The following is a 24,098-nucleotide window of genomic DNA, read 5'->3' as shown; positions in this document are numbered from 1 at the left end:
AGGCGGTAATGATAGTAAAATGTATTTCTCAGATGTGGGGAGGATTCTCTACCTGAGGAAACGTGTTATAAACTGTTATGTTTATTGTAGGTTGGGGGGCAGGTTGCTCTCGGATTGCCCTGTTTTAATGTGTGAAGTGGATACAGAGGGGACAGTGATCCCCAGTTACAGTAACCTGATTATGAGAGGGAGGGAGGGGGGGTGGGGGGGCAGGGAGAAGGTTGGGGGGAAGGGTTAAGGTCTCGAACTATGAGCAAATGTTGTATGAGTGGGTTGTGAGATTCAAGTATGGTTTGATGTTCTACCATGTCACAGGTGATTAGAGTTGTAAGCTGGAATGTGAGAGGGATGGCGGATGTACGGAAAAGACAGTGCATTTTTCAATACTTGGGGCGGTTTCAGCCGGCTATATGTTGCCTTCAGGAAACGCTACATTCAACTCATTCCTCTCATTCTAGAGGGGTAAGTATGATTGTGCATAGTAGTATTAGGTATGAACATATGCAGGATTGTGTGGATGCTGAGGGTAGATATGTGTGTGTTGTGTGTAAGGTGGATGGAATACAGGTGGTGCTGGTGTCTGTACGTGCCTCCGCCGTTTGCTTCCCCATTAATAAGAGAGATTATGGACTTTGTGGCGGACTTCCCTGGGTTGCCGTGGCTACTGGTTGGGGACTTCAATTGCACGCTGAATGACTCCCTAGATAGATGCCAGGTGGAGGGAGCAGGTGGTCTACCTGGGAGTGTGGCTCTCAGGAATATTATGGGTGAAATAGGTGTACAGGATGTATGGAGACTGCGTAACCCAGATAAGCGTGAATTCTCGTGTAGATCAGCCACGCACCATTCGCTATCGCGTATAGATTTGGCCCTTGTTAACAATATAATGCTACCACTGGTTAAGGATGTTGTCTATCATCCTCGGTCGTTGTCTGACCATTCTCTGGTGCAGATTGACTTGTGCCTGGGGGTGCTCAGACAGGGACCGAGGCTGTGGAAGTGTAACTCTCATTGGCTGAATGTGTTGGGTGACCTGTCGGGGATCTCTCTGGAAATTAAGGAATTTTTTGCTATCAATACAGGGACGGCTTCGATACCAGGTGTATGGGACGCCATGAAAGCATTCCTGAGGGAAGTCTTGATGAAAGAAATCAGCAAGCACAAATCCAGATCTAGGGAGGCGGATGTTAAGGCGCATGTACTAGTGGCTGAGGCTGAGAGAGAGTTTAGTAGATCCCCCACCATGGTTAGTAGTGAGGCGCTGGCGGTAGCTCAGGAGCAGCTGAGATGTCATTTAGTCCAGGCCGCAGAAAGAAAGAGAAGCTTTTATCGTCAGAGATCCTTTGATGAAGGCGAGAAGGTGGGTCATCTGTTGTCGGTGGTCTCACAGGCCCAGAGAGGCTCCTCTTGTATCCAGGTACTGAGAGATGACATGGGGAATAGTAGCCAGGACACGAAAGGAATATTAGATATTCTAAAAAGCTTTTATGTATCTCTATATACTTCCACTGGATCTAGTTCTGATGAGGCCCTGAATGATTTCCTAGGGGAGGCGCAGTTATCGGCGTTGTCAGAGGAGGATAGAGAAAGGCTGGAGGAGCCGATTACACTTGAGGAACTGGAAGCTGCGCTTGGGGGTATGGCGAATGGTAAGGCGCCTGGAGCTGATGGCCTCCCAGTAGAGGTATATAAAAAGCTGCAGGGGATATTACTTCCTAAATTACTTAAGGTGTTTGAGCACTCATTGGAGGCAGGTTTGTTACCACATTCGATGCAGGAAGCTATAATTGTGGTTATACCTAAACCTGGAAAGGATCCTAAAATACCGGATTCCTACAGACCAATTTCACTTCTCACGGCTGATGTTAAGCTCCTGGCGAAGGTGTTGGCGAACAGGCTGTCCAAGGTGATTCTGACCATAGTACACCCGGATCAAACGGGGTTTATGCCAGGGAAATCGACTGCTATTAATCTTCGTAGGCTGTACACTAGTTTAAATATTCCGGCGGATAACAGTGGAGACAGGGCCTTACTTGCGCTTGACGCCACTAAGGCGTTTGACAGTGTGGAATGGAGGTATTTGTGGGGGGTCCTGAGAACTATGGGCTTTGGTGAGCGGTTCATTCAGTGGGTACAGGTCCTGTATTCTAGTCCTAAGGCGAGAATTAGAGCGAATGGAGGGTTGTCAGATTGTTTTCCCCTTGCCAGGGGCTCCAGGCAGGGATGCCCATTGTCGCCCTTATTGTTTGCTCTTGCAATAGAACCGCTTGCGGCGCATATCCGCTTATCAACAAATATAGAGGGGTTTAGATACGGTGGGCTGCACAATAAAGTGGCTATGTACGCAGATGATACTCTACTTTTTATGGGCGATACTGGTGCATCCCTGGATGCGGCCATGGCATTGATTGACAGATATGGTAGCTTTTCTGGACTACGGATAAATTGGCAAAAATCCTCTTTGATGCCAATTGATGGGCAGGCCCTGTCAGGCAGACAAGTAGATAGTCTGGTGCCTTGGGTGGATAAATTTAAATATCTGGGACTGCATATAACACCGAGACTATCGGATTTTGAAGACCTTAATCTGTCCCCATTGCTGGCTACTTTTAGGCTTAAAGTGAGGTCATGGTGTAGACTCTTTCTTTCGGTGGTAGGTAGAGTTAACCTTTTAAAAATGGTTATGATGCCCCAGTTGCTATATGTACTGAATAATGCTCCCGTATGGATCCCCCTGGATAGATTCAAGAAAATTCATTCTATATTTAGGGATCTTATTTGGAAGTATGGGCAGGCTAGGATCAAACTAGAGACATTGCAGTATCCCAAGTCGGAAGGGGGCCTGGCTGTCCCTAACGCATGGATTTATTTTCTGGCTTCCCAATGTCAGCATTTTAAGGGATGGATTGATCTACAAGCACCGGACATGACTGGGCAGATATTGCAGCATTGGCTGGGCAGTCGTGACCTCATGGGTATTCTGGAAGGCTCAGGAATGCATGCTGGGAGGGAAAAACTCCCTCTTATTGAACTTATGAAAAGAGTTTGGGCAAAGGTGAAGCAGCTAAGAGGTGTGGGTGGAATTAGTGAACTTTCCCCTATTGGAAAGAATCACCTGTTGCCCGAATTATTTGCCATACCAGGACTTAGGAACTGGGAAACTTATGGAGTGACGAGAATTGGCCAATTAATTAAGGACAAGATATGTAAGTCATTTCAAAACCTGCAGCAGGAATTTAATATTCCAAGGGAGTGGTTCTATAAATATCTTCAAATAAGGCATGCCCTTGAGGTCACACTGCGGAAAGGATGTGTGATAGCTCAAATGGAGGTGGTTCATAAGCTTGTTCTCCCGACAGGTGGGGGAAAAAAGAGGGCTGATATCACAGGTGTATGCTCTTTTACTGGAAAAATTCTTAGAGGGGTTTCCGCTTTCAAGAATGAAAAAATGGGAGGCTGACGTGGGGGATATGTCTAAAGATAAGTGGGAAGATATATTGGAAGGGGTCCCCAAGGTGTCCCTGAGCGAACAGGGCAAATTGTCTCAATTATTTATTATACATACAGTGCTCCAGCCTAAAAAAAATACCTAGTAGCCATTGGCTCCTGAACTGAAAAATTTAGGAGCCAAATCAAATTTTTAGTCGCCAAATCGAAACTGAATCTAAATTTTGGTATCGTGACAACGCTATGCCGATCAGATCGGCGTAGGGTTGTTTTGAAACCAAAATTTTGATTCGCTTTAGTCACCATAAAAAAGTATTGCGATACTCAATACCGCGCAAAAAAAACAACAAAAAAAAAAGCCGCGTGCATTTTGCATTTTATGAAACATTCGGCCCATAATAGAACCGTCCTATCCTATTTTTTGGGGTGACAAGTTGACTAAAAAATGGCGAATGCTCACCGCATAGGAGATATTTTTGAATAATTTAATAGTTTGGACAGCGCTATGTAATATTTTTATTTATTTATTGTTTATATATTTTATATGTAAAATTGGGAAAGGGGGGATTGAAACTTAATATTTTAGGGTACTTTCACACTAGCGTTATTCTTTTCCGGCATAGAGTTCCGTCACAGGGGCTCTATACCGGAAAAGAACTGATCAGTTTTATCCCCATGCATTCTGAATGGAGAGTAATCCGTTCAGGATGCATCAGGATGTCTTCAGTTCAGTCATTTTGACTGATCAGGCAAAAGATAAAACCGCAGCATGCTACGGTTTTATCTCCGGCGAAAAAAAAAAATGAAGATTTGCCTGAATGCCGGATCCAGCATTTTTCCCCATAGGAATGTATTAGTGCCAGATCTGGCATTCAAAATACCGGAATGCACCCGCAATACATCCGGACCCATTCACTTCTATGGGGCTGTGCACATGAGCGGTGATTTTCACACATCACTTGTGCGTTGCGTGAAAATTGCAGCATGCTCTGTTGTGCGTTTTTCACGCAACGCAGGCCCCATAGAAGTTAATGGGGCTGTGTGAAAATCGCAAGCAAGTGCGGATGCGGCGCGATTTTCACGCATGGTTCCTAGGATGAAAGTCTATTCACTGTATTATTTTCCCTTTATAACATGGTTATAAGGGAAAGTAATAGCATTCTGAATACAGAATGCTTAGTAGAAGGTCAATATAATAAACATTGGTGGCGCAGTGTGCCCCTCCAACACCCCAGTATAATAAACATTGGTGGCGCAGTGCGCCCCCCCATCACCCCAATATAATAAACATTGGTGTCGCAGTGCGCCCCCCATCACCCCAGTATAATAAACATTGGTGGCGCAGTGCGCCCCCCCATCACCCCAATACAATAAACATTGGTGGCGCAGTGCGCCCCCCCATCACCCCAGTATAATAAACATTGGTGGCGCAGTTCGCCCCCCATCACCCCAGTATAATAAACATTGGTGGCGCAGTGCGCCCCCCCATCACCCCAATATAATAAACATTGGTGGCGCAGTGTGCCCCCCCCCCCAATATAATAAACATTGGTGGCGCAGTGGGCAGTGCCAATGAGGGTTAAAAAAATAATTTACTCAACCCTAACCCGCCTCCTGTATTTGTATAAGAAACGTTGGTGGCACAGGGCGGGAGCCCCCCCCCCCCCCAAGTATAATAAACATTGGTGGCTCTGTGGGAAGTGCCAATGAGGGTTAAAAATAATAAAAGAAAATTAACTCACCTCCTCCAGTTGATCGCATAGCTGCCGGTCTCCTGTACTTACTTCTTTCTTCAGGACCTGTGGTGACGTCACTGAGCTCATCACATGATCCATTACCATGGTGATGAGCTCAGTGACGTCACCACAGGTCCTGAAGAAAGAAGTACAGGAGACCGGCAGCTATGCGATCAACTGGAGGAGGTGAGTTAATTTTCTTTTATTATTTTTAACCCTCATTGGCACTTCCCACTGAGCCACCAATGTTTATTATACTGGGGGGGGGGCCGCACTGTGCCACCAATGTTTCTTATACTGGGGTGTTTGGGGGGGGGCGCACTGTGCCACCAACGTTTCTTATACAAATACAGGAGGCGGGTGCCGGAATCAAATAGCCGGCACCCGACCTTTGTGACAGGGGGCTGCGATCAGCTACAATTAACCCCTCAGGTACCGCACCTGAAGGGTTAACTCAACTGCAGCTGATCGCAGCTCCCTGTCACAGAGGTCGGGTGCAGGCTATTTGATTCCGGCACCCGCCTCCTGTATTTGTATGACAGGTCAGTTTTCTTCATTGGTGGTGCAGTGGCCACAGCCCCTCCCCTCCTCCTCCTGCCTCTTCTTATTGGCAGAGGCGGCGGCAGCACCAGCACAGGGGGAGGGAGAGACTCCTCCTGCGCTGCCGAGAACGATCATCTCCTGTGCCCCGCCGCTGTATTGAGCAGAGCTGCGGCGGCGGGTCTAGTCGCAAATGGCGACAAGACTAAAAAGTCTTGTCGCCATTTGTAAATTCTAAGTCGCATTGGCGACCATTTTGGTCGCCATCTGGAGCCCTGTACATAGAGTGTACAAAACACCGGTGTTCCTAAAAAAGATTGGAGTGAGAAGTGATGACAAGTGTCCAAAGTGTATGGAAGATGGTGCGGACTTGTTACATATGCTGTGGTCTTGTCCAGTAGTTGGTAATTATTGGGAGGATGTTAGAAATATGATTAATAGCAAAATGACATTGAAAATTCAAAAAGACCCTAAGGTGTGTATTTTGGGGTATGTGTCTGAGATTGGAGGGACTGAATCGGTCAAGGTAGCTGTGGGGAGGTTGCTGTATGTGGCCAGGAAACTGATTGCTATGAGGTGGATCCAGGGAAGTCCGCCTACACTGAGTGAGTTTGAACGGAAGGTGCATGACATGCTGATACTTGAAAAAGGGGTGTATGTGAAGAGAGGGTGTCCTCAGAAGTTTGATAAAATGTGGAGTGAATGGTTATCTCATACTCACGTGGTTATATAGGCTCGTAATGGTCAAGACCAGTTGTCAGGGAGGGGGGGGGGTTAGGGCAGGGTGGGGGGAGGGATGTTGGGGAGGTTAAGATATTGGTAACTCTCTGTCTCAAATATTTGTTTTAGCATGTGTACACGCAATGTATAGATACTTGATAAAACTGTGTGTTGATATTTCTATGATTTCTGTTGTACACTGATTCCACACGGTGGATAAAGCAAAGAAAAATACAATGTATTGTTTTATGTTATACTCTGTATTTATTGGTTCAATAAAAACGATTTGATTTAAAAAAAAAAAAGACTGTTGCTATGACTTGTCTGCCTTCCCTTTAGGATAAACAGAAGACAGAGGGGCGTTCCTCCACACTACATGGCTGCATTAGGCTTCAGAGTGCGGAGGAGTGTCTCAGTAATCCAATCTGATTGGCTGGCAGGAAGCTGCTGGCTACAGCAAGTGTGTATGTGACCTGAGGGAATGCAGTTTTGGCCTCAGAGAATGGACACAGGAGCCATCTTGAGAAGATCCTCATTCTAGGGTTTAAAACAGCCGTAACTAAGGGAAAGAATCAAGGAAAACAGTAGTATGTGAAGGAATTAAAGAGTGCTTTATGTAGAATGCTGCTGCAGCAGCAGTACCATATTCTAAAATAGTTTTTTGATGAAAACATGACTGTTACACTTTAAAGCAGAAGAGACCAATGACACAGGATATAAAAAGTTATAATTAATCATTCTGGAAAGGGCTCTGCCTAGTCAGTGTGGTCCTGTTACGAACTTCCATAAGTGACGGCCTGCAGTCTGCAGAAGCCCTCGCCCTGCACAGAATATAATGTGAAAATACCCATCTCCATAGAGAATGCCTCTCATCAAGCCTGCTTGGCCAGTCAGAAGGTGGGCGCGCAGCTGGCTCTTCCCAGCGCTTTAGTGAACAGTGTGTAGTTTACAAGCTTTGGCTACTGCTTTACTTATAGATGGACATTTTATTAAAGGGACCCTGTCACCTGGAAAACGCATATTAAACCAACCACAGTACCTTAAAGTATCCCCCAGTGTGTTGCTAATCATGATTTTCTTTCCTCATTCTGTCTCCTTATATTTGTAAAATCGCACTTTTAATGTCTGTTGGCGCCTTTTCCAAGTCAGGCTTGAAGTCAAGGGGGCAGCGGCTACCTTGCTTCAAGGCACGATAACCCCGCCCCTTACCTCTCCTCTCTACAGTGTGATGGACATCTTGCCGTGATCGCGCTCTACTCGCGCATGCGCTGCCTGTTACAGCACGATCCCGGCTCCCTCACCCACCTCCTTCATTTTGCAGACTGCGCCGTTCAGTTCCATCGCGCACGGCCGTCGCTTCTAGTCTTTAGCGTAATCACTGGCTTGCGTTCTGATCATGCTCACGCTAAAGACGAGAAGCGACGGCCGGGCGCGATGGAACTGAACGGCGCATGCGCAGCCCGCAAAATGAAGGCGGTGAGCGAGGGAGCCGGGATCGCGCTTTAACAGGCAGCGCACGGCGCATGCGCGGGGAGAGCGCAATCACGGCAAGATGTCCATCACACTGTAGAGAGGAGAGGTTATCGTGCCTTGAAGCAAGGAGGCCGCTGCCCCCTTGACTTCAAGCCTGACTTGGAAAAGGCGCCAACAGACATTAAAACTGCGATTTTACAAATATGAGGAGACAGAATGAGGAAAGAAAATCATGATTAGCAACACGCTGGGGGATACTTTAAGGTACTGTGGTTGGTTTAATATGCGTTTTCCAGGTGACCGGTTCCCTTTAAGTTCAATTAGAAACGCCTACATTCTTATAACCTTTCCTAAGGCATCAAAGAAAATTTATTGCAGAAGCCACAACGTGACCTCAGGCTGGGGTTTGTTTTATGGGTACCATTATGTACTTTCAGGAACAGATCTGAACGCTGTAAACCATGCAGCCCGTAGTGGATTTGTTGCAGAAAGTACAGTGCAATGCTAGTGAATGGAGTTCTGCCAAAACCTCAATCACACACAGTGTATTCTTCCTATGGAGATTCAAGGGCATGCTCAAGATGGTCACACAGTTTATAACTCTCCTTTGCCAAGCGTGCATGTGTGCTGAATGAAGAGAGGGGAGTACGCAGCTGGCAGACTCCTCTAGTGGGGGCTTATCTCAGTACAAAAAGATCTGGGGTGTCAATACCAAACTGCTCAATTCTTATCTTCGACCTCTGCCACATCACATTCTCAGCTGGTTCAGCCTACAATCTAATGTGTACGGCCACAGCTCAATATGTTGCTGATTTTCCATGAGTTTCACCCTCTGCAAGGCAACTCTACAGTGAAAATCCGTACAAAATCTGCATGCAACACATTTGGATTTCGGCATATTTTAAGGCCACATCTAAACAGAGCCTTAAGGTGGATTTACATGAGGAGATATTCAGGCAGATTATCGTGAACGTTCGGTCCCGACAATCTGCCCGTGTACAGGGTGCCGCTGGTCACCGGATAAACCGCCATTTATGTAGGTACCTAAATTATCATTTGTGGGCAGGAGATCGTGCAGTCTAAACAGCAATCGGCTGCCCAGAGACACAGCTGTAAGAGGACGAGGGATCGCAATACCCATCCCTCACCCTAAGGCCGAATGCACACGGCCGTGTTCCGCAGCCGTGGTATGCCGGCCTGGATTCCTGCTGACAGCAGGAGCGCATGAAGTCATTGGTTGCTATGACGCCGTGCGCTTCATGCCGCCGCTGCACTACAGTAATACACTCGTATAGATCATATGAGTGTATTACTGTAGTGCAACGGCGGCATAAAGCGCACGGTGTCATAGCAACCAATGACGCTGTGCGCTCCTGCTGTCAGCAGGAATCCAGGCCGGCATACCACGGACCGCTCACGGCCGCAGGAACATGGCAGTGTGCATTCCGCCTAATACTGTGGAGGACATCACGGCATGTAAATGCCGCGGTCTCCTCCACTTAACGAGCAGCCGACTGTCGGGAAGGAATGCTTCCTTTCTAAGAACCGCCTTTAGCTTCTTATTAATGCTGGGTGGTAGTGTCTTCGATTCTTTTTATAGCAATGTGAAGTCAAGGTAGGATCTTCACCAATTGAAAATGAAAAATTGGACTTGTTTATACTAAACCTAACACGGCGAGCCACCGCTGCTACCGCAACAGCATAAAATGAAGAGACGATGATAAGACGAGCTCCTGTTACACATTTATGTACAACGCCTTTGTTCCAAATATTTGGTGCAAAAGAGTCAACCTACTAGAGCCAAGAGTAGCTAATGGTTCACAACTGGAGAAATTCCATTTAGATTTAATTTCAATAGAGGAAAACCACCTGAGGCATAAAAAGCTGACGTCTGGCACGAAAAGAGAGTCTTTGTAGCAGAATAGCAGTCAAACCAGTTGTGGCCATGTAGATGGCTGAGATTCCTAGAATGAGCCATTGTGTGCTTCTAACCTAGGTTACTCTCACACTAGCGTTATTCTTTTCCGGTATTGAAATCCGGTAAACGGTTTCAATACCGGGAAAAAAAAACGCATCAGTTTGAAAGGAAAGCAATCCGTTCAGGAGGTCTTCCATTCCATCCCTTGTACGGTATTTGACCGGACAAAATACCGCAGCTTGCTGCACTTGCCATATCCGTCTCTATTTTCCATAGAGATGTATTAATGCCGGATCCGGTACCAAGTGTTCCGGAAATTGCCACGTCGCCAGATCCAGTTATCCGGTCTGCGCCGGGATAAAGGAGGAGCTAGTTTCGCTTTTGATTTTTGAAAAAATGTAAATACCGGATCTGGAAAAAAAAAATATCCATTTGCATACAGTTTGCCGGATCAGGCAGGCAGTTCCGGCAATTGAATTGCCTGCCGGATTATAACAACGCTAGTGTGAAAGTAGCCTAACCTACAGGATAATGGAGCCAATAAAGGATAAATGGTTAGGTAAATATCAAATTTGTTTTGTACAGAAATCCGTAGGTTTCCTTTGTAACCCTTTGAAGAATAGTGAGGATCCGAACCAAGAATTCCCCCAAACCCTAGCTTAAAGCAGAGACTGTGCGGCACGAGATATGAATGCAAAATATATATCTTATGCATGTTAACAGTTTTCAAATTTTGTCTTGTCCAAAGTACTATTTTGCTTACAGTAGATCTGTCAGGTCCCCTATGCTGCCTTATCCAAGGCCAGCGCAGGAAAGATGGTGGAGTGTTCCAGAGTTAAGTAAGGATCTTCATGTAAAAACTGGTAAAATGCTAGAAAGGGACCTGCATTCCCTGCCCAAAAAGATAGTGACTGACAGCTGTCAATCATCTGCTTTAACCTCTACAGGCAACATGCCGTACTGTAACTGTAAACTGTTGGTGCACTGTCAATGTATGGATCAGGCTCACCTAGCAGGTGCTGGCCGTCGCACCCGACTGCAATGACCGTGTTCGGAGGTAACGCCGATCCTGGCCATTTAACATGAGATACCATGAGATACCTCTGTCCTCCAACATCCAGTATGGATGTACCCTTTAAGATGTTACCCCACGATTAATGTAAAAAATTAAAACTATAGATCATATAGTACGTGCTGGCAGCTCATGGGGGATGTTCTTAGTGGGCATGTCCTGTAACAGTCACAGCTTCTAACAGTATATAGTGCAGTTTGAGGATGGAACTGAGCATGTGCGACCACCTTAGCTAGACAAAGATGTAGAACAAACAGAACGTAGTGCTATACATTTTATCGAATAATTTAGTGGCTATAAACAACATTTTTAATTGCATGCAGTTACAAAGATTCAGGTGCTGGTTTAAAAAATTTAAATAAAAATGTAGAATATTTTGTGGGCCAACCCCTTTAAAGACCCTCAAAAAACACGAGAATAAGACACTTGAATAGTATAAAACTGCCTCATTATAAGAATGCAAAACTGCATAATGGATCCACACAGATACAGATTTTTGCCCACTGTTGTCATTTAAATGTCCTAACACGAATTATACCAAAGAGGTGTAAATGTTGTGTACAGCAGCTGCAAGCTCCAAAACCCAACATACCTTGAACACTTTAATCTGACAGCTGGCCGAGTGCAGCTGCTCCGTATACTCTCCGTTCTCATTCTCTTTGAAGCTATCAATTTGGATTCGGAAAGGTACACCTTTCTCACCCCCGTGCTTCCTCATTGTAAATTCTGTACTAATGCAATGAACCTAATAGAAAAACACAGACAATCTAGTAAAACACCTCATTATCCTGAATGGATACAATACACAGTAAGTCAGTATTGCCCGCAGTTACAAATCAGATCGTTTCCTTCGAGAAACAAAATGGTTGACCCCTAATACTGCCAAAATGGAGCAATGAAATTAATACTAGATGCAATAGATCAGGGATGGCCAACCTGAGGCTCCCCAGCTGTTACAAAGCAACAACTCCCAGCATGACCGCGCTGCCTACAGCAGAGCATGGTGGGAGTTGTAGTTTTACAACAGCTGGAGAGCCGCAGGTTGGTCATCCCTGCAATAGATGAAGAAAGTCCAGCTACTACATGGTCTTGACTCTCATTTCTAGAGCTGCTTTTCTAAATAATTCTATCCCCCATGCAAAAACTAAATTTTGGAGCATTTTTTCCATATAACTATATTAGACCGTTCCTCAGTTATTGCTACTAACAGTTTATTAATCTACAACTGGTTTTGTACTGGCTCTGCACGCACTCACGCTGTCCATTCAGTGCTGCGAGAGTCAGACTGGCATAACACAACCAGTTTCAGATTTATTAATAAGCTCCTAGAAACAATAACTGAGGAACAGAACACCAAGTTGTATGAAAAGATGCCCCAGGATCATTACAGGATGGGGAATACAATTATTTAAATAGACATGTCAAGAGAGGTGACAGGACCTTTTTAAAGGGAACCTGTCAGAAGACTGACCACAACATATTTAAAGGGAATCGGTCACCTGTTTTCTGCTGCTAGGTTCTAACAGCTCATTGCAAAAATTGGTGCACTACAATGGTAAATGCAATTGACAATACATGGCCAAAAATGAGACTTTGCCCAATATATTATGATATCAAGAACATACCGGAGCCCGCGCACCTCGCCAAGGTCTCTTATAGTGGCAATTTGCGGTCCCCAATGCATGGGCAACGTCCGTGCGGCAGCTGGGACAGATCCGTCCGAACCGCAAAAAAATAGAACAAGTTAGGTACGGACAGAAAAACCACGGAAGCACTCTGCAGTGCTTCCGTGGGGTTCCGATCTGTACTTCTGTTCCGCATCTCCGTGATTGCGGACCCATTCAAGTGAACGGGTCCACATCCGTGATGCGGAGTGCACACGGCCCGCAATACAGCCACGGGAACACAACGTTCATGTGCAAGAGGCCGTAGGGGATGTTTAAAGGGAATCTGTCACCAGTTTTATGGTGTCCCAAGTTGGTGGTGACGCATATGAGTATTTAAGTGTGCACTGTTTTTTTCCCTTTATCAAACCCCTCAGGAAACTCTTCCCTTTACTCTTGGGTAAATTCTCCAGCCATCTCCCAGAAATGACCTCAAATGTGCAGGGGTCAAACAAAACCAGTTTAGGGGGTGTAAAAAAGACACCAACACTAATTTGCCCATGACGTATAACAGAGGTTAATGCTCTCCTCTTATGCTGGAACTGACTGAAAATAGCCACAGATTCCCTAATCTAAAGGGAACTAAACCTGCTCTAGTGAGAAGATCCATCTAAACAACTGTAAAGGCTGTATTACAGCTGCCGACGAGCGATTATCTTGCAGTGTAATACTAACGACGATTGCCTGATGAAAGAGCAATTCTGATTTTTAAGCACGCGTTTGCAGGCAGCAGATCGCGATGTCTAATAACGATCTGCCCCAGGCAAACTACTAGACAGCATGGGGACGAGCGATGGCACAGAGATATCACTCATCCCCATGCCGCGGAGGAGATCACTGCATGTAATACCAGCGGTCTCCCTCCAGACACTAGCTTACTCCATCGGCCTGTGTAATACAGGCTTAAAGAGGACCTGTCACCACTCCTGACATGTCTGTTATAATAGCTTCATGCATTCCCCATGTAATAATAATTCTGGAGCATCTATTTTTATGTCTGTATGATGTACCATTCCTTTATTATTTCTACTAGAAGTTATTAATGAATGGCTAGCAGTCTGCAGTAAGGGTACAGAGGGGAGGTGGTAACAAGTTGGGAGGGGGTCCCTGTAGAGTCTGCAATGGCAGCACTGATTGGACAGAGTGAGTCTGTGCAGGTACACGCCCCCAAGTGGTTACGCCCCTCTGTACTCTTACTGCAGACTGCTAGAAATTCACTCATAACATCAGTTGAAATAATAAAGGACTGGCACAACATAGAGCTACAAGAATAGAAGCTCCAGAATTGTTATTACACGGGGAATGCATGAGGGTATTAAAACAGGCGTGTCAGGAGTGGTGAAAGGTCCTCTTTAAGAATAGTCATTGAGGTGAATCATCATCAATTGTCCAGAAAAAGACAGATCCATTTCCGGGGCTCCAGAATGCACTACAAGACGGCACCATTAAAACAATGGACAACCCTATGATACGAGGAGGTAAGTCTCCACTTTGGATAATTGGTTTATACTAATGACCAATCAATCCTACCTCCCCAACCCATTAACATGTGCCGTTCATAGCAAAGCTGCCAGGGTAAGCAGAAAGTACCAAGTCCTATTGAAAAAAAGAGGATGTGTGGATAGACTCTTACCGGAACGTGAGGCACTCACTGAAGGACACTTTAGTGGGGTGAATGAATTGCAGTGTAGTCAGTTACAAATACATAGTTGAAACAGAGAATTAAAGGGGTTGTGCCAAGTTTACAAGTTATCCCCTATCCACATGACAGTGGGTAACTGATCGTGGGGGGGGGGGGGGGGGAAGAGTCCAACAGCCAGGGCACCCAAAATCCTGAGAATGGAGGTCCTGTTCCCCCTTTCTGATGGAGCGGCAGGTCGGGTGTACTCCCTGCCGCTCCATTCATTCTCTAAGGAACAGTCGGAGATAGAAGAGCGCTGTACTCTGCTTTCTCAGGCGGTTCCAAACAAAATGAATGGAGCAGCAGGGCACAGCCCCGACCTGCCGATCCATCAGAACAGGGGAATGGGACCTCCATTCTCAGTGGGTATCCCAGCGGTCAGACCACCCATTATCAGTAAGCTATCCCCTATCCTGTGGGCAGGACAGAAGTTTTACACTTGGCACAACCCCTTTAAGTACTAATGAAGTGAGATGTGTATCCGCCACTAACAGAAGAATCTTCTTACTTGTATAAAGACAGATGTTCTCTTGGAAGGATCCCAGAGAAATTCAACAGTGTTCAGCTGCGTTGGATTCGCCCTTGGGTCAATAATACCCACAGACATGGGGACATCTAAAAGAGGAGAAGGGGGGGATAATACCTTTAAACATAACAGATAAAAATAAATACTAGCTTTAGGAGACCGGGCGCCAATCTTGAGATCGGAACGGGTCCCACAGGTGGAAACTACACTTATCTGACATTTACGGCATATTCACAGAATGTGCCATAAATGTCCAGATGAGTAAACCCCTTTAAAATTGTGCTCATATATGCATCAGAGGCTCCATTGCAGGTTGTGGCGCATTTCATGGCACAGCATGCAGTGCTATTCTTCATCATCAAACCTATGGACACCACCACAAGTCAATAGGGTCCATCACACAACGGATCAGGCACCATGTTGTGGTCTCCAGGACACAGATGAGAACAAAGTCTGACGGTAAGCTTAGAAATGGTGGGGTCTGCACTGCAAATCTGCAGCAAATCGCAGTACAATACATATAAGGTGGGGTTTTGAAAGCGCTTTCCGCAAGTAGTAGTAATATTCCTTGTGGAAAAATTTGTATGCCCCTAAAAACTATAGGGGTAAACGCTTCATCCCAATTTGCACCAAAATCTCTATGCCACCCACAAACTGTGCTTCAGAATTGCTTCAGATGTATGGTGGAAGTATTACACCATGTCTAGCGTTACCTCTAGACTACCTACACATGTTACATATTTGAATGCGAAAACCCACATGAAATCCACACCACAACAGCATTAAAAAAAAAACTGCACTATTTTGGGGCCTTACTCTGTTGCGGATTTTCTGTTCGTGTTAACAACCCTGTTGAAGTCTAAGGGGAAAACCACTATACATAAGGCGCGGCATCGCACAAGCAATTGACATGCTGCAGAATTTTAAATCCGAAAGGCAGGTCAATTTCCGCACGTAAGTATACATGAGATTTTACAGTAAATAATAAGCAGGTGGCTCACTCTGATATATCACGATTGGTGCACAGGTTCGATTTGTCAAATCCCATTCATTCTGCTGGTATTGTATTATGCTGCAGTTTTTCCACACAAAAATCCACAAGTAAAACATTGCACAGAATCCACATCGTGTGCAGTTACCCATAGGCTAACTGAACATGTTTAACAATCCATTAAAACTGCATAGAAATGCGGAGAAATCCACGCTATGGGAAAACCACTCTACGTAAACTGTGGAACTGCACAAACAATTGATGTGCTGTGGATTTTAAAATCCACACAACAGGTCAATTTACGCGTGTACAAAATATGCAATGTGTGCATGAGATTTGGTAAATCCCATTCATATTGCCGGTACTGTAAAAAGCTGTGGGTTTTCTGCACGAAAACCCTCGTGGAAAAACCAAACAATCTGCAACGTGTGCAGCTACCCTTAAAGGGAACCTGTCCATCAACTTTATGCGGCCCATACCAATGGCAGCATACAGTAGTGACAGATGAGCTGATTTCAGCGATCTGTCATTTATAAGCTAAAAGTAAGTGTTTGACGAGAACCAGCATCACAATCATTGCAGCCCAGGCCTGGAAGAGACCTGTTACCTGAGAAGAGTCCTGGTTATTCATGAGTTCCTGCTCTCCTGCCCACCTGCTGATGACGGACAGTCTTCTACCTAGTTTTCCCCCTTTCTCTCTAGGAGAGAACTGCCAATCATCAGCAGGTGGAAGGTGAGAGCTCATGAATAACCAGGACTCTTTTCAAGGCCTGGGCTGCAATGATTATGATGCTGGTTCTCGGCTCGAGTGACACACCGCGGAGGTCAGCATTTCTGTCACCATTTTATGCTGCCCTCAGTGAGGTCAGCATCAAGTTGATGAGGGTGATTTAAAAAATAAATAAAATAATACAACTTTGAGGAAAAAGTAGAGAGTTGCCCACCTCAACACAACTGAATTACTACTATAACGAGGTGTTGCTTTTGTATCGCATGCAGTGTTATTACCAATGTCAAGTATTCTGTCTCCAGGCCTGTTCCATCGCCAGCCTTCCAGCTGCTGGTGCTCCGAGTACTGCAGGCGCCGGTCATGAAACACCACTCTGAAGATGCTCTACAAGGGGAGACACAAGGAGACTACTTGAAGACATACAGCATCCCACGCACTGGGCACACGCTAGTAAGAGGCACTTGACATATCTATGTATCTCCACTTACTTCCCTCCAACCCTCACACATCTACAGGTGTAGAGGCTGAAGAGACCTCCAAGCTCATATGGAATGCCATGCCTTGGGCTAAAGTGCAGGGGTGGTGGGAGTGTAATATACATTATACATTAAGGACACTTACCTTAACTAGCTTGCCAGTCAGCTCGGGCAGTTCCCCTAGTTTTCTATTGTCCAACATCCGGATTTCATAGGACTGGCCTGTGAGGAAGAATAAATGGTTTTGGATTACTTTTAGAAACCTGGTGAAAGTCTAGACACGAGTAGAAAACTGTGGATTCCGTTAAAAAGCAATGGCCACCATACTGAGAGCAAATATGGAAAACTGCCCAGGATCAATGAGCAGCTCTAGTAAAAGGAATGAAGGAAGCCACAAGACAGCTTCTAGGAACCCACTATACCTTACCACACACATACACAAGTATCGGTGAGAAATCTGACAACCCTTGAAAGGGCAGGTAGATTTTCACATGACCTCAACAGTGAGAATGAAGGCCAGTGTTTGGCTGCAGTGTTCACGTGAGGACATCGCTGGAACGGTGGGAAATTCATCAGGCAATTAATACTTTAATAATTCTGGTATCGTAACCACCTCCGGACCGCCTAACGCAGGATCGCGTTCCGGAGGTGGCAGCGCTGCGCACAGTCACGCATATACGCGTCATCTCGCGATGGTCGAGATTTCCTGTGAACGCGCGCACACAGGCGCGCGCGCTCACAGGAACGGACGGTAAGAGAGTTGATCTCCAGCCTGCCAGCGGCGATCGTTCGCTGGCAGGCGGGAGATGTGTTTTTTTTAACCCCTAACAGGTATATTAGACGCTGTTTTGATAACAGCGTCTAATATACCTGCTACCTGGTCCTCTGGTGGTCCCCTTTGTTTGGATCGACCACCAGAGGACACAGGTAGCTCAGTAAAGTAGCACCAAGCACCACTACACTACACTACACCCCCCCCCATCACTTATTAACCCCTTATTAGCCCCTGATCACCCCATATAGACTCCCTGATCACCCCCCTGTCATTGATCACCCCCCTGTAAAGCTCCATTCAGATGTCCGCATGATTTTTACGGATCCACTGATAGATGGATCGGATCCGCAAAACGCATCCGGACGTCTGAATGAAGCCTTACAGGGGCGTGATCAATGACTGTGGTTATCACCCCATATAGACTCCCTGATCACCCCCCTGTCATTGATTACCCCCCTGTCATTGATTACCCCCCTGTAAAGCTCCATTCAGACGTCCGCATGATTTTTACGGATCCACTGATAGATGGATCCGATCCGCAAAACGCATCCGGACGTCTGAATGAAGCCTTACAGGGGCATGATCAATGACTGTGGTGATCACCCCCCTGTCATTGATTACCCCCCTGTAAAGCTCCATTCAGATGTCCGCATGATTTTTACGGATGCACTGATAGATGGATCCGATCCGCAAAACGCATCCGGACGTCTGAATGAAGCCTTACAGGGGCATGATCAATGACTGTGGTGATCACCCCATATAGACTCCCTGATCACCCCCCTGTAAAGCTCCATTCAGATGTCCGCATGATTTTTACGGATGCACTGATAGATGGATCCGATCCGCAAAACGCATCCGGACGTCTGAATGAAGCCTTACAGGGGCATGATCAATGACTGTGGTGATCACCCCATATAGACTCCCTGATCACCCCCCTGTAAAGCTCCATTCAGATGTCCGCATGATTTTTACGGATGCACTGATAGATGGATCGGATCCGCAAAACGCATCCGGACGTCTGAATGAAGCCTTACAGGGGCATGATCAATGACTGTGGTGATCACCCCATATAGACTCCCTGATCACCCCCCTGTAAAGCTCCATTCAGATGTCCGCATGATTTTTACGGATGCACTGATAGATGGATCCGATCCGCAAAACGCATCCGGACGTCTGAATGAAGCCTTACAGGGGCATGATCAATGACTGTGGTGATCACCCCCCTGTCATTGATTACCCCCCTGTAAAGCTCCATTCAGATGTCCGCATGATTTTTACGGATGCACTGATAGATGGATCCGATCCGCAAAACGCATCCGGACGTCTGAATAAAGCCTTACAGGGGCATGATCAATGACTGTGGTGATCACCCCCCTGTCATTGATTACCCCCCTGTAAAGCTCCATTCAGATGTCCGCATGATTTTTACGGATGCACTGATAGATGGATCCGATCCGCAAAACGCATCCGGACGTCTGAATGAAGCCTTACAGGGGCATGATCAATGACTGTGGTGATCACCCCCCTGTCATTGATCAACCCCCTGTAAAGCTCCATTCAAATGTCCGCATGATTTTTACGGATGCACTGATAGATGGATCGGATCCGCAAAACGCATCCGGACGTCTGAATGAAGCCTTACAGGGGCGTGATCAATGACTGTGGTGATCACCCCATATAGACTCCCTGATCACCCCCCTGTCATTGATTACCCCCCTGTAAAGCTCCATTCAGATGTCCGCATGATTTTTACGGATGCACTGATAGATGGATCGGATCCGCAAAACGCATCCGGACGTCTGAATGAAGCCTTACAGGGGCGTGATCAATGACTGTGGTGATCACCCCATATAGACTCCCTGATCACGCCCCTGTCATTGATTACCCCCCTGTAAAGCTCCATTCAGATGTCCGCATGATTTTTACGGATCCACTGATAGATGGATCGGATCCGCAAAACGCATCCGGACGTCTGAATGAAGCCTTACAGGGGCGTGATCAATGACTGTGGTGATCACCCCATATAGACTCCCTGATCACCCCCCTGTCATTGATTACCCCCCTGTAAAGCTCCATTCAGATTTCCGCATGATTTTTACGGATGCACTGATAGATGGATCCGATCCGCAAAACGCATCCGGACGTCTGAATGAAGCCTTACAGGGGCGTGATCAATGACTGTGGTGAACACCCCATATAGACTCCATGATCACCCCCCTGTCATTGATTACCCCCCTGTAAAGCTCCATTCAGAAGTCCGCATGATTTTTACGGATCCACTGATAGATGGATCGGATCCGCAAAACGCATACGGACGTCTGAATGAAGCCTTACAGGGGCGTGATCAATGACTGTGGTTATCACCCCATATAGACTCCCTGATCACCCCCCTGTCATTGATCACCCCCCTGTAAGGCTCCATTCAGACATTTTTTTGGCCCAAGTTAGCGAAATTTTTATTTTATTTTTCTTACAAAGTCTCATATTCCACTAACTTGTGTCAAAAAAGAAAATCTCACATGAACTCCCCATACCCCTCACGGAAACCAAATGCGTAAAATATTTTAGACATTTATATTCCAGACTTCTTCTCACGCTTTAGGGCCCCTAGAATGCCAGGGCAGTATAAATACCCCACATGTGACCCCATTTCGGAAAGAAGACACCCCCAGGTATTCCGTGAGGGGCATATTGAGTCCATGAAAGATTGAAATTTTTGTCCCAAGTTAGCGGAACGGGAGACTGTGAGAAAAAAATTAAAAATATCAATTTCCGCTAACTTGTGCCAAAAAAAAAAAATTTCTATGAACTCGCCATGCCCCTCATTGAATACCTTGGGGTGTCTTCTTTCCAAAATGGGGTCACATGTGGGGTATTTATACTGCCCTGGCATTCTAGGGGCCCCAAAGCATGAGAAGAAGTCTGGTATCCAAATGTCTAAAAATGCCCTCCTAAAAGGAATTTGGGCCCCTTTGCGCATCTAGGCTGCAAAAAAGTGTCACACATCTGGTATCGCCGTACTCCGGAGAAGGTGGGGAATGTGTTTTGGGGTGTCATTTTACATATACCCATGCTGGGTGAGAGAAATATCTTGGTCAAATGCCAACTTTGTATAAAAAAATGGGAAAAGTTGTCTTTTGCCAAGATATTTCTCTCACCCAGCAAGGGTATATGTAAAATGACACCCCAAAACACATTCCCCAACTTCTCCTGAATACGGCGATACCACATGTGTGACACTTTTTTGCAGCCTAGGTGGGCAAAGGGGCCCACATTCCAAAGAGCACCTTTAGGATTTCACAGGTCATTTACCTACTTACCACACATTAGGGCCCCTGGAAAATGCCAGGGCAGTATAACTACCCCACAAGTGACCCCATTTTGGAAAGAAGACACCCCAAGGTATTCCGTGAGGGGCATGGCGAGTTCCTAGAATTTTTTATTTTTTGTCACAAGTTAGTGGAAAATGCTGATTTTTTTTTTTTTTTTTCATACAAAGTCTCATATTCCACTAACTTGTGACAAAAAATAAAAACTTCCATGAACTCACTATGCCCATCAGCGAATACCTTGGGGTCTCTTCTTTCCAAAATGGGGTCACTTGTGGGGTAGTTATACTGCCCTGGCATTCTAGGGGCCCAAATGTGTGGTAAGGAGTTTGAAATCAAATTCTGTAAAAAATGACCTGTGAAATCCGAAAGGTGCTCTTTGGAATATGGGCCCCTTTGCCCACCTAGGCTGCAAAAAAGTGTCACACATCTGGTATTGCCGTACTCAGGAGAAGGTGGGGAATGTGTTTTGGGGTGTCATTTTACATATACCCATGCTGGGTGAGAGAAATATCTTTGCAAAAGACAACCTTTTCCCATTTTTTTTATACAAAGTTGGCATTTGACCAAGATATTTATCTCACCCAGCATGGGTATATGTAAAATGACACCCCAAAACACATTCCCCACCTTCTCCTGAGTACGGAGATACCAGATGTGTGACACTTTTTTGCAGCCTAGGTGGGCAAAGGGGCCCATATTCCAAAGAGCACCTTTCGGATTTCACAGGTCATTTTTTACAGAATTTGATTTCAAACTCCTTACCACACATTTGGGCCCCTAAAATGCCAGGGCAGTATAACTACCCCACAAGTGACCCCATTTTGGAAAGAAGAGACCCCAAGGTATTTCGTGATGGGCATAGTGAGTTCATAGAAGTTTTTATTTTTTGTCACAAGTTAGTGGAATATGAGACTTTGTAAGGAAAAAAAAAAAAAAAAAATCATCATTTTCCGCTAACTTGTGACAAAAAATAAAAAGTTCTATGAACTCACTATGCCCATCAGCGAATACCTTAGGGTGTGTACTTTCCGAAATGGGGTCATTTGTGGGGTGTTTGTACTGTCTGGCCATTGTAGAACCTCAGGAAACATGACAGGTGCTCAGAAAGTCAGAGCTGCTTCAAAAAGCGGAAATTCACATTTTTGTACCATAGTTTGTAAACGCTATAACTTTTACCCAAACCATTTTTTTTTTTTACCCAAACATTTTTTTTTTATCAAAGACATGTAGAACTATAAATTTAGAGCAAAATTTCTATATGGATCTCGTTTTTTTTTGCAAAATTTTACAACTGAAAGTGAAAAATGTCATTTTTTTGCAAAATAATCGTTAAATTTCGATTAATAACAAAAAAAGTAAAAATGTCAGCAGCAATGAAATACCACCAAATGAAAGCTCTATTAGTGAGAAGAAAAGGAGGTAAAATTCATTTGGGTGGTAAGTTGCATGACCGAGCAATAAACGGTGAAAGTAGTGTAGGTCAGAAGTGTAAAAAGTGGCCTGGTCTTTCAGGGTGTTTAAGCACTGGGGGCTGAGGTGGTTAAAGAGCCTCTGTCAGCATGATCAACCCTATTAAACATACTGATTAAAACAATACTCTTATGGACTATCCATGGTCCTGTAGCTGAGAAAAATGCATTTTTATTCGAATGCAAATGGCCTAACTAGAGCACCAAGGAGCTGGCCAGAGCCCTCGGAGCACCAGTTTGTTATAAACTTCAGTCCCTGCCCTCTTTTCCAGGATTGACAGGGCTAGCTTTCTCATCTAGCCCTGTCATCTCGTGCCTGCGCTGTATCTTTCAGTGTTGGTGATCTGTCATCATGGCAGGGGGAAGAAAGCAAGTAACATACATAATATAGGGGGAGGGGTGCAGCTTTCAGCCCCATCGTTGCCTGCAATCCAATCTGAACTTCCACGTGACTTATTTTTATTTGGAGTGTAATCCACACTGTAACACATCTGCACCCGGCTCTGGGCTCGCATGTGCGCTAAATGTTTACATGTGGTGACACAGTGCAGCCGACTGCATAGAAGTATATCAACACCTACCTGCCAGTCATGTGAAGAGGAGGATGTGTGCACTGGGTGGAGCGGACAGGTAATATTTCATACACATAATGCTTTACAGACCATGACCCCCTGGAAGGAAAGAATGTGACAGCTCCTGATGGCCGGCTCTTCCATCATAACATATGTGCACAGGAGGGAGACTGCTGGTAAGTAACTCATTTGTCAAGTCATGGAGAAACCAGTGCACAGGATCTCTAGACGGAGGAAAGCTAAAGAGAACCTAACAGTCTGTAACCGATATCTCCCACTCCCCCATAAACGTACATGTCTGTATCTGGCAGGGGGGGGGGGGGGAAATCACGGGGCAACAAAGGATTAAACAGAAAAGTCTCCTTTCCTCTGATATCTGTGGTCACGCCCTATAAAGCCTCCTGGATACGCAAAACACAGATACCCAGATACCGGCTGTGTGCGCCCCACGTTTTCCTATCCTGCCCCATGTTAAAAATGCTAAACTGACAAGATTAGGACAAGTTCTATCTTTTTTGCGGGACTGCGAAACGGACATACGGAAGAGGACAGCACACGTTGTTTTGTTTGCATTTTTGCGGCTCTATTGAAATTAACAGTTCCACATACGATCTGTATATTTCTTAACAAATGACCCCCTAAGTTGCTGTGAATCCCCCTCCGCAACACATGCACAAAGACGCCCACTTTTTTTCCCAATAGGAGGAGCAGTGCCAAAAAAAACAAAACACTTTGTTCAAAATGTCACTTTTGCTGACATTTGCGGATTTCGTAGTTGTACAACAGAAAACTCTCTCCACCTTTCTTGTCAGTAGCATTTAGTACAAACTGACTCACCAGAGAAAAGGAAGGGCAGCATAAAGTCTGCACCAAAACAGCACAAAAAATGCAGATAAATTACTATTTATTGCAGTGTGTGTGTGTGTGTGTGGAGGTGTGTGAGGGGGACCCACTATACATATATGTAAGGTGAAGA

General features: G+C 45.5%; 1 protein-coding gene across 1 annotated transcript in view; it reads right to left on the bottom strand.

The window, feature by feature from the left end:
• Positions 1-24,098, bottom strand: part of TFCP2 (transcription factor CP2) — an 87,792-nt gene that overhangs the window by 41,407 nt on the left and 22,287 nt on the right. Inside the window, exons 3-6 of the mRNA XM_040425923.1 lie at positions 17,120-17,196; positions 16,777-16,882; positions 14,760-14,866; positions 11,499-11,651 (exon numbers count right to left, since the gene is read on the bottom strand). Coding sequence (XP_040281857.1) covers positions 11,499-11,651; positions 14,760-14,866; positions 16,777-16,882; positions 17,120-17,196 — 443 coding nt within the window. The remainder of the gene's footprint in view (positions 1-11,498; positions 11,652-14,759; positions 14,867-16,776; positions 16,883-17,119; positions 17,197-24,098) is intronic.

Source organism: Bufo bufo, chromosome 3 (genome assembly GCF_905171765.1).
Source record: "Bufo bufo chromosome 3, aBufBuf1.1, whole genome shotgun sequence".
In the NCBI taxonomy this organism is placed as follows: domain Eukaryota; kingdom Metazoa; phylum Chordata; class Amphibia; order Anura; family Bufonidae; genus Bufo; species Bufo bufo.
Note: the sequence above shows the minus strand (reverse complement) of the source record. Positions and strands in the feature narration are given on the sequence as shown.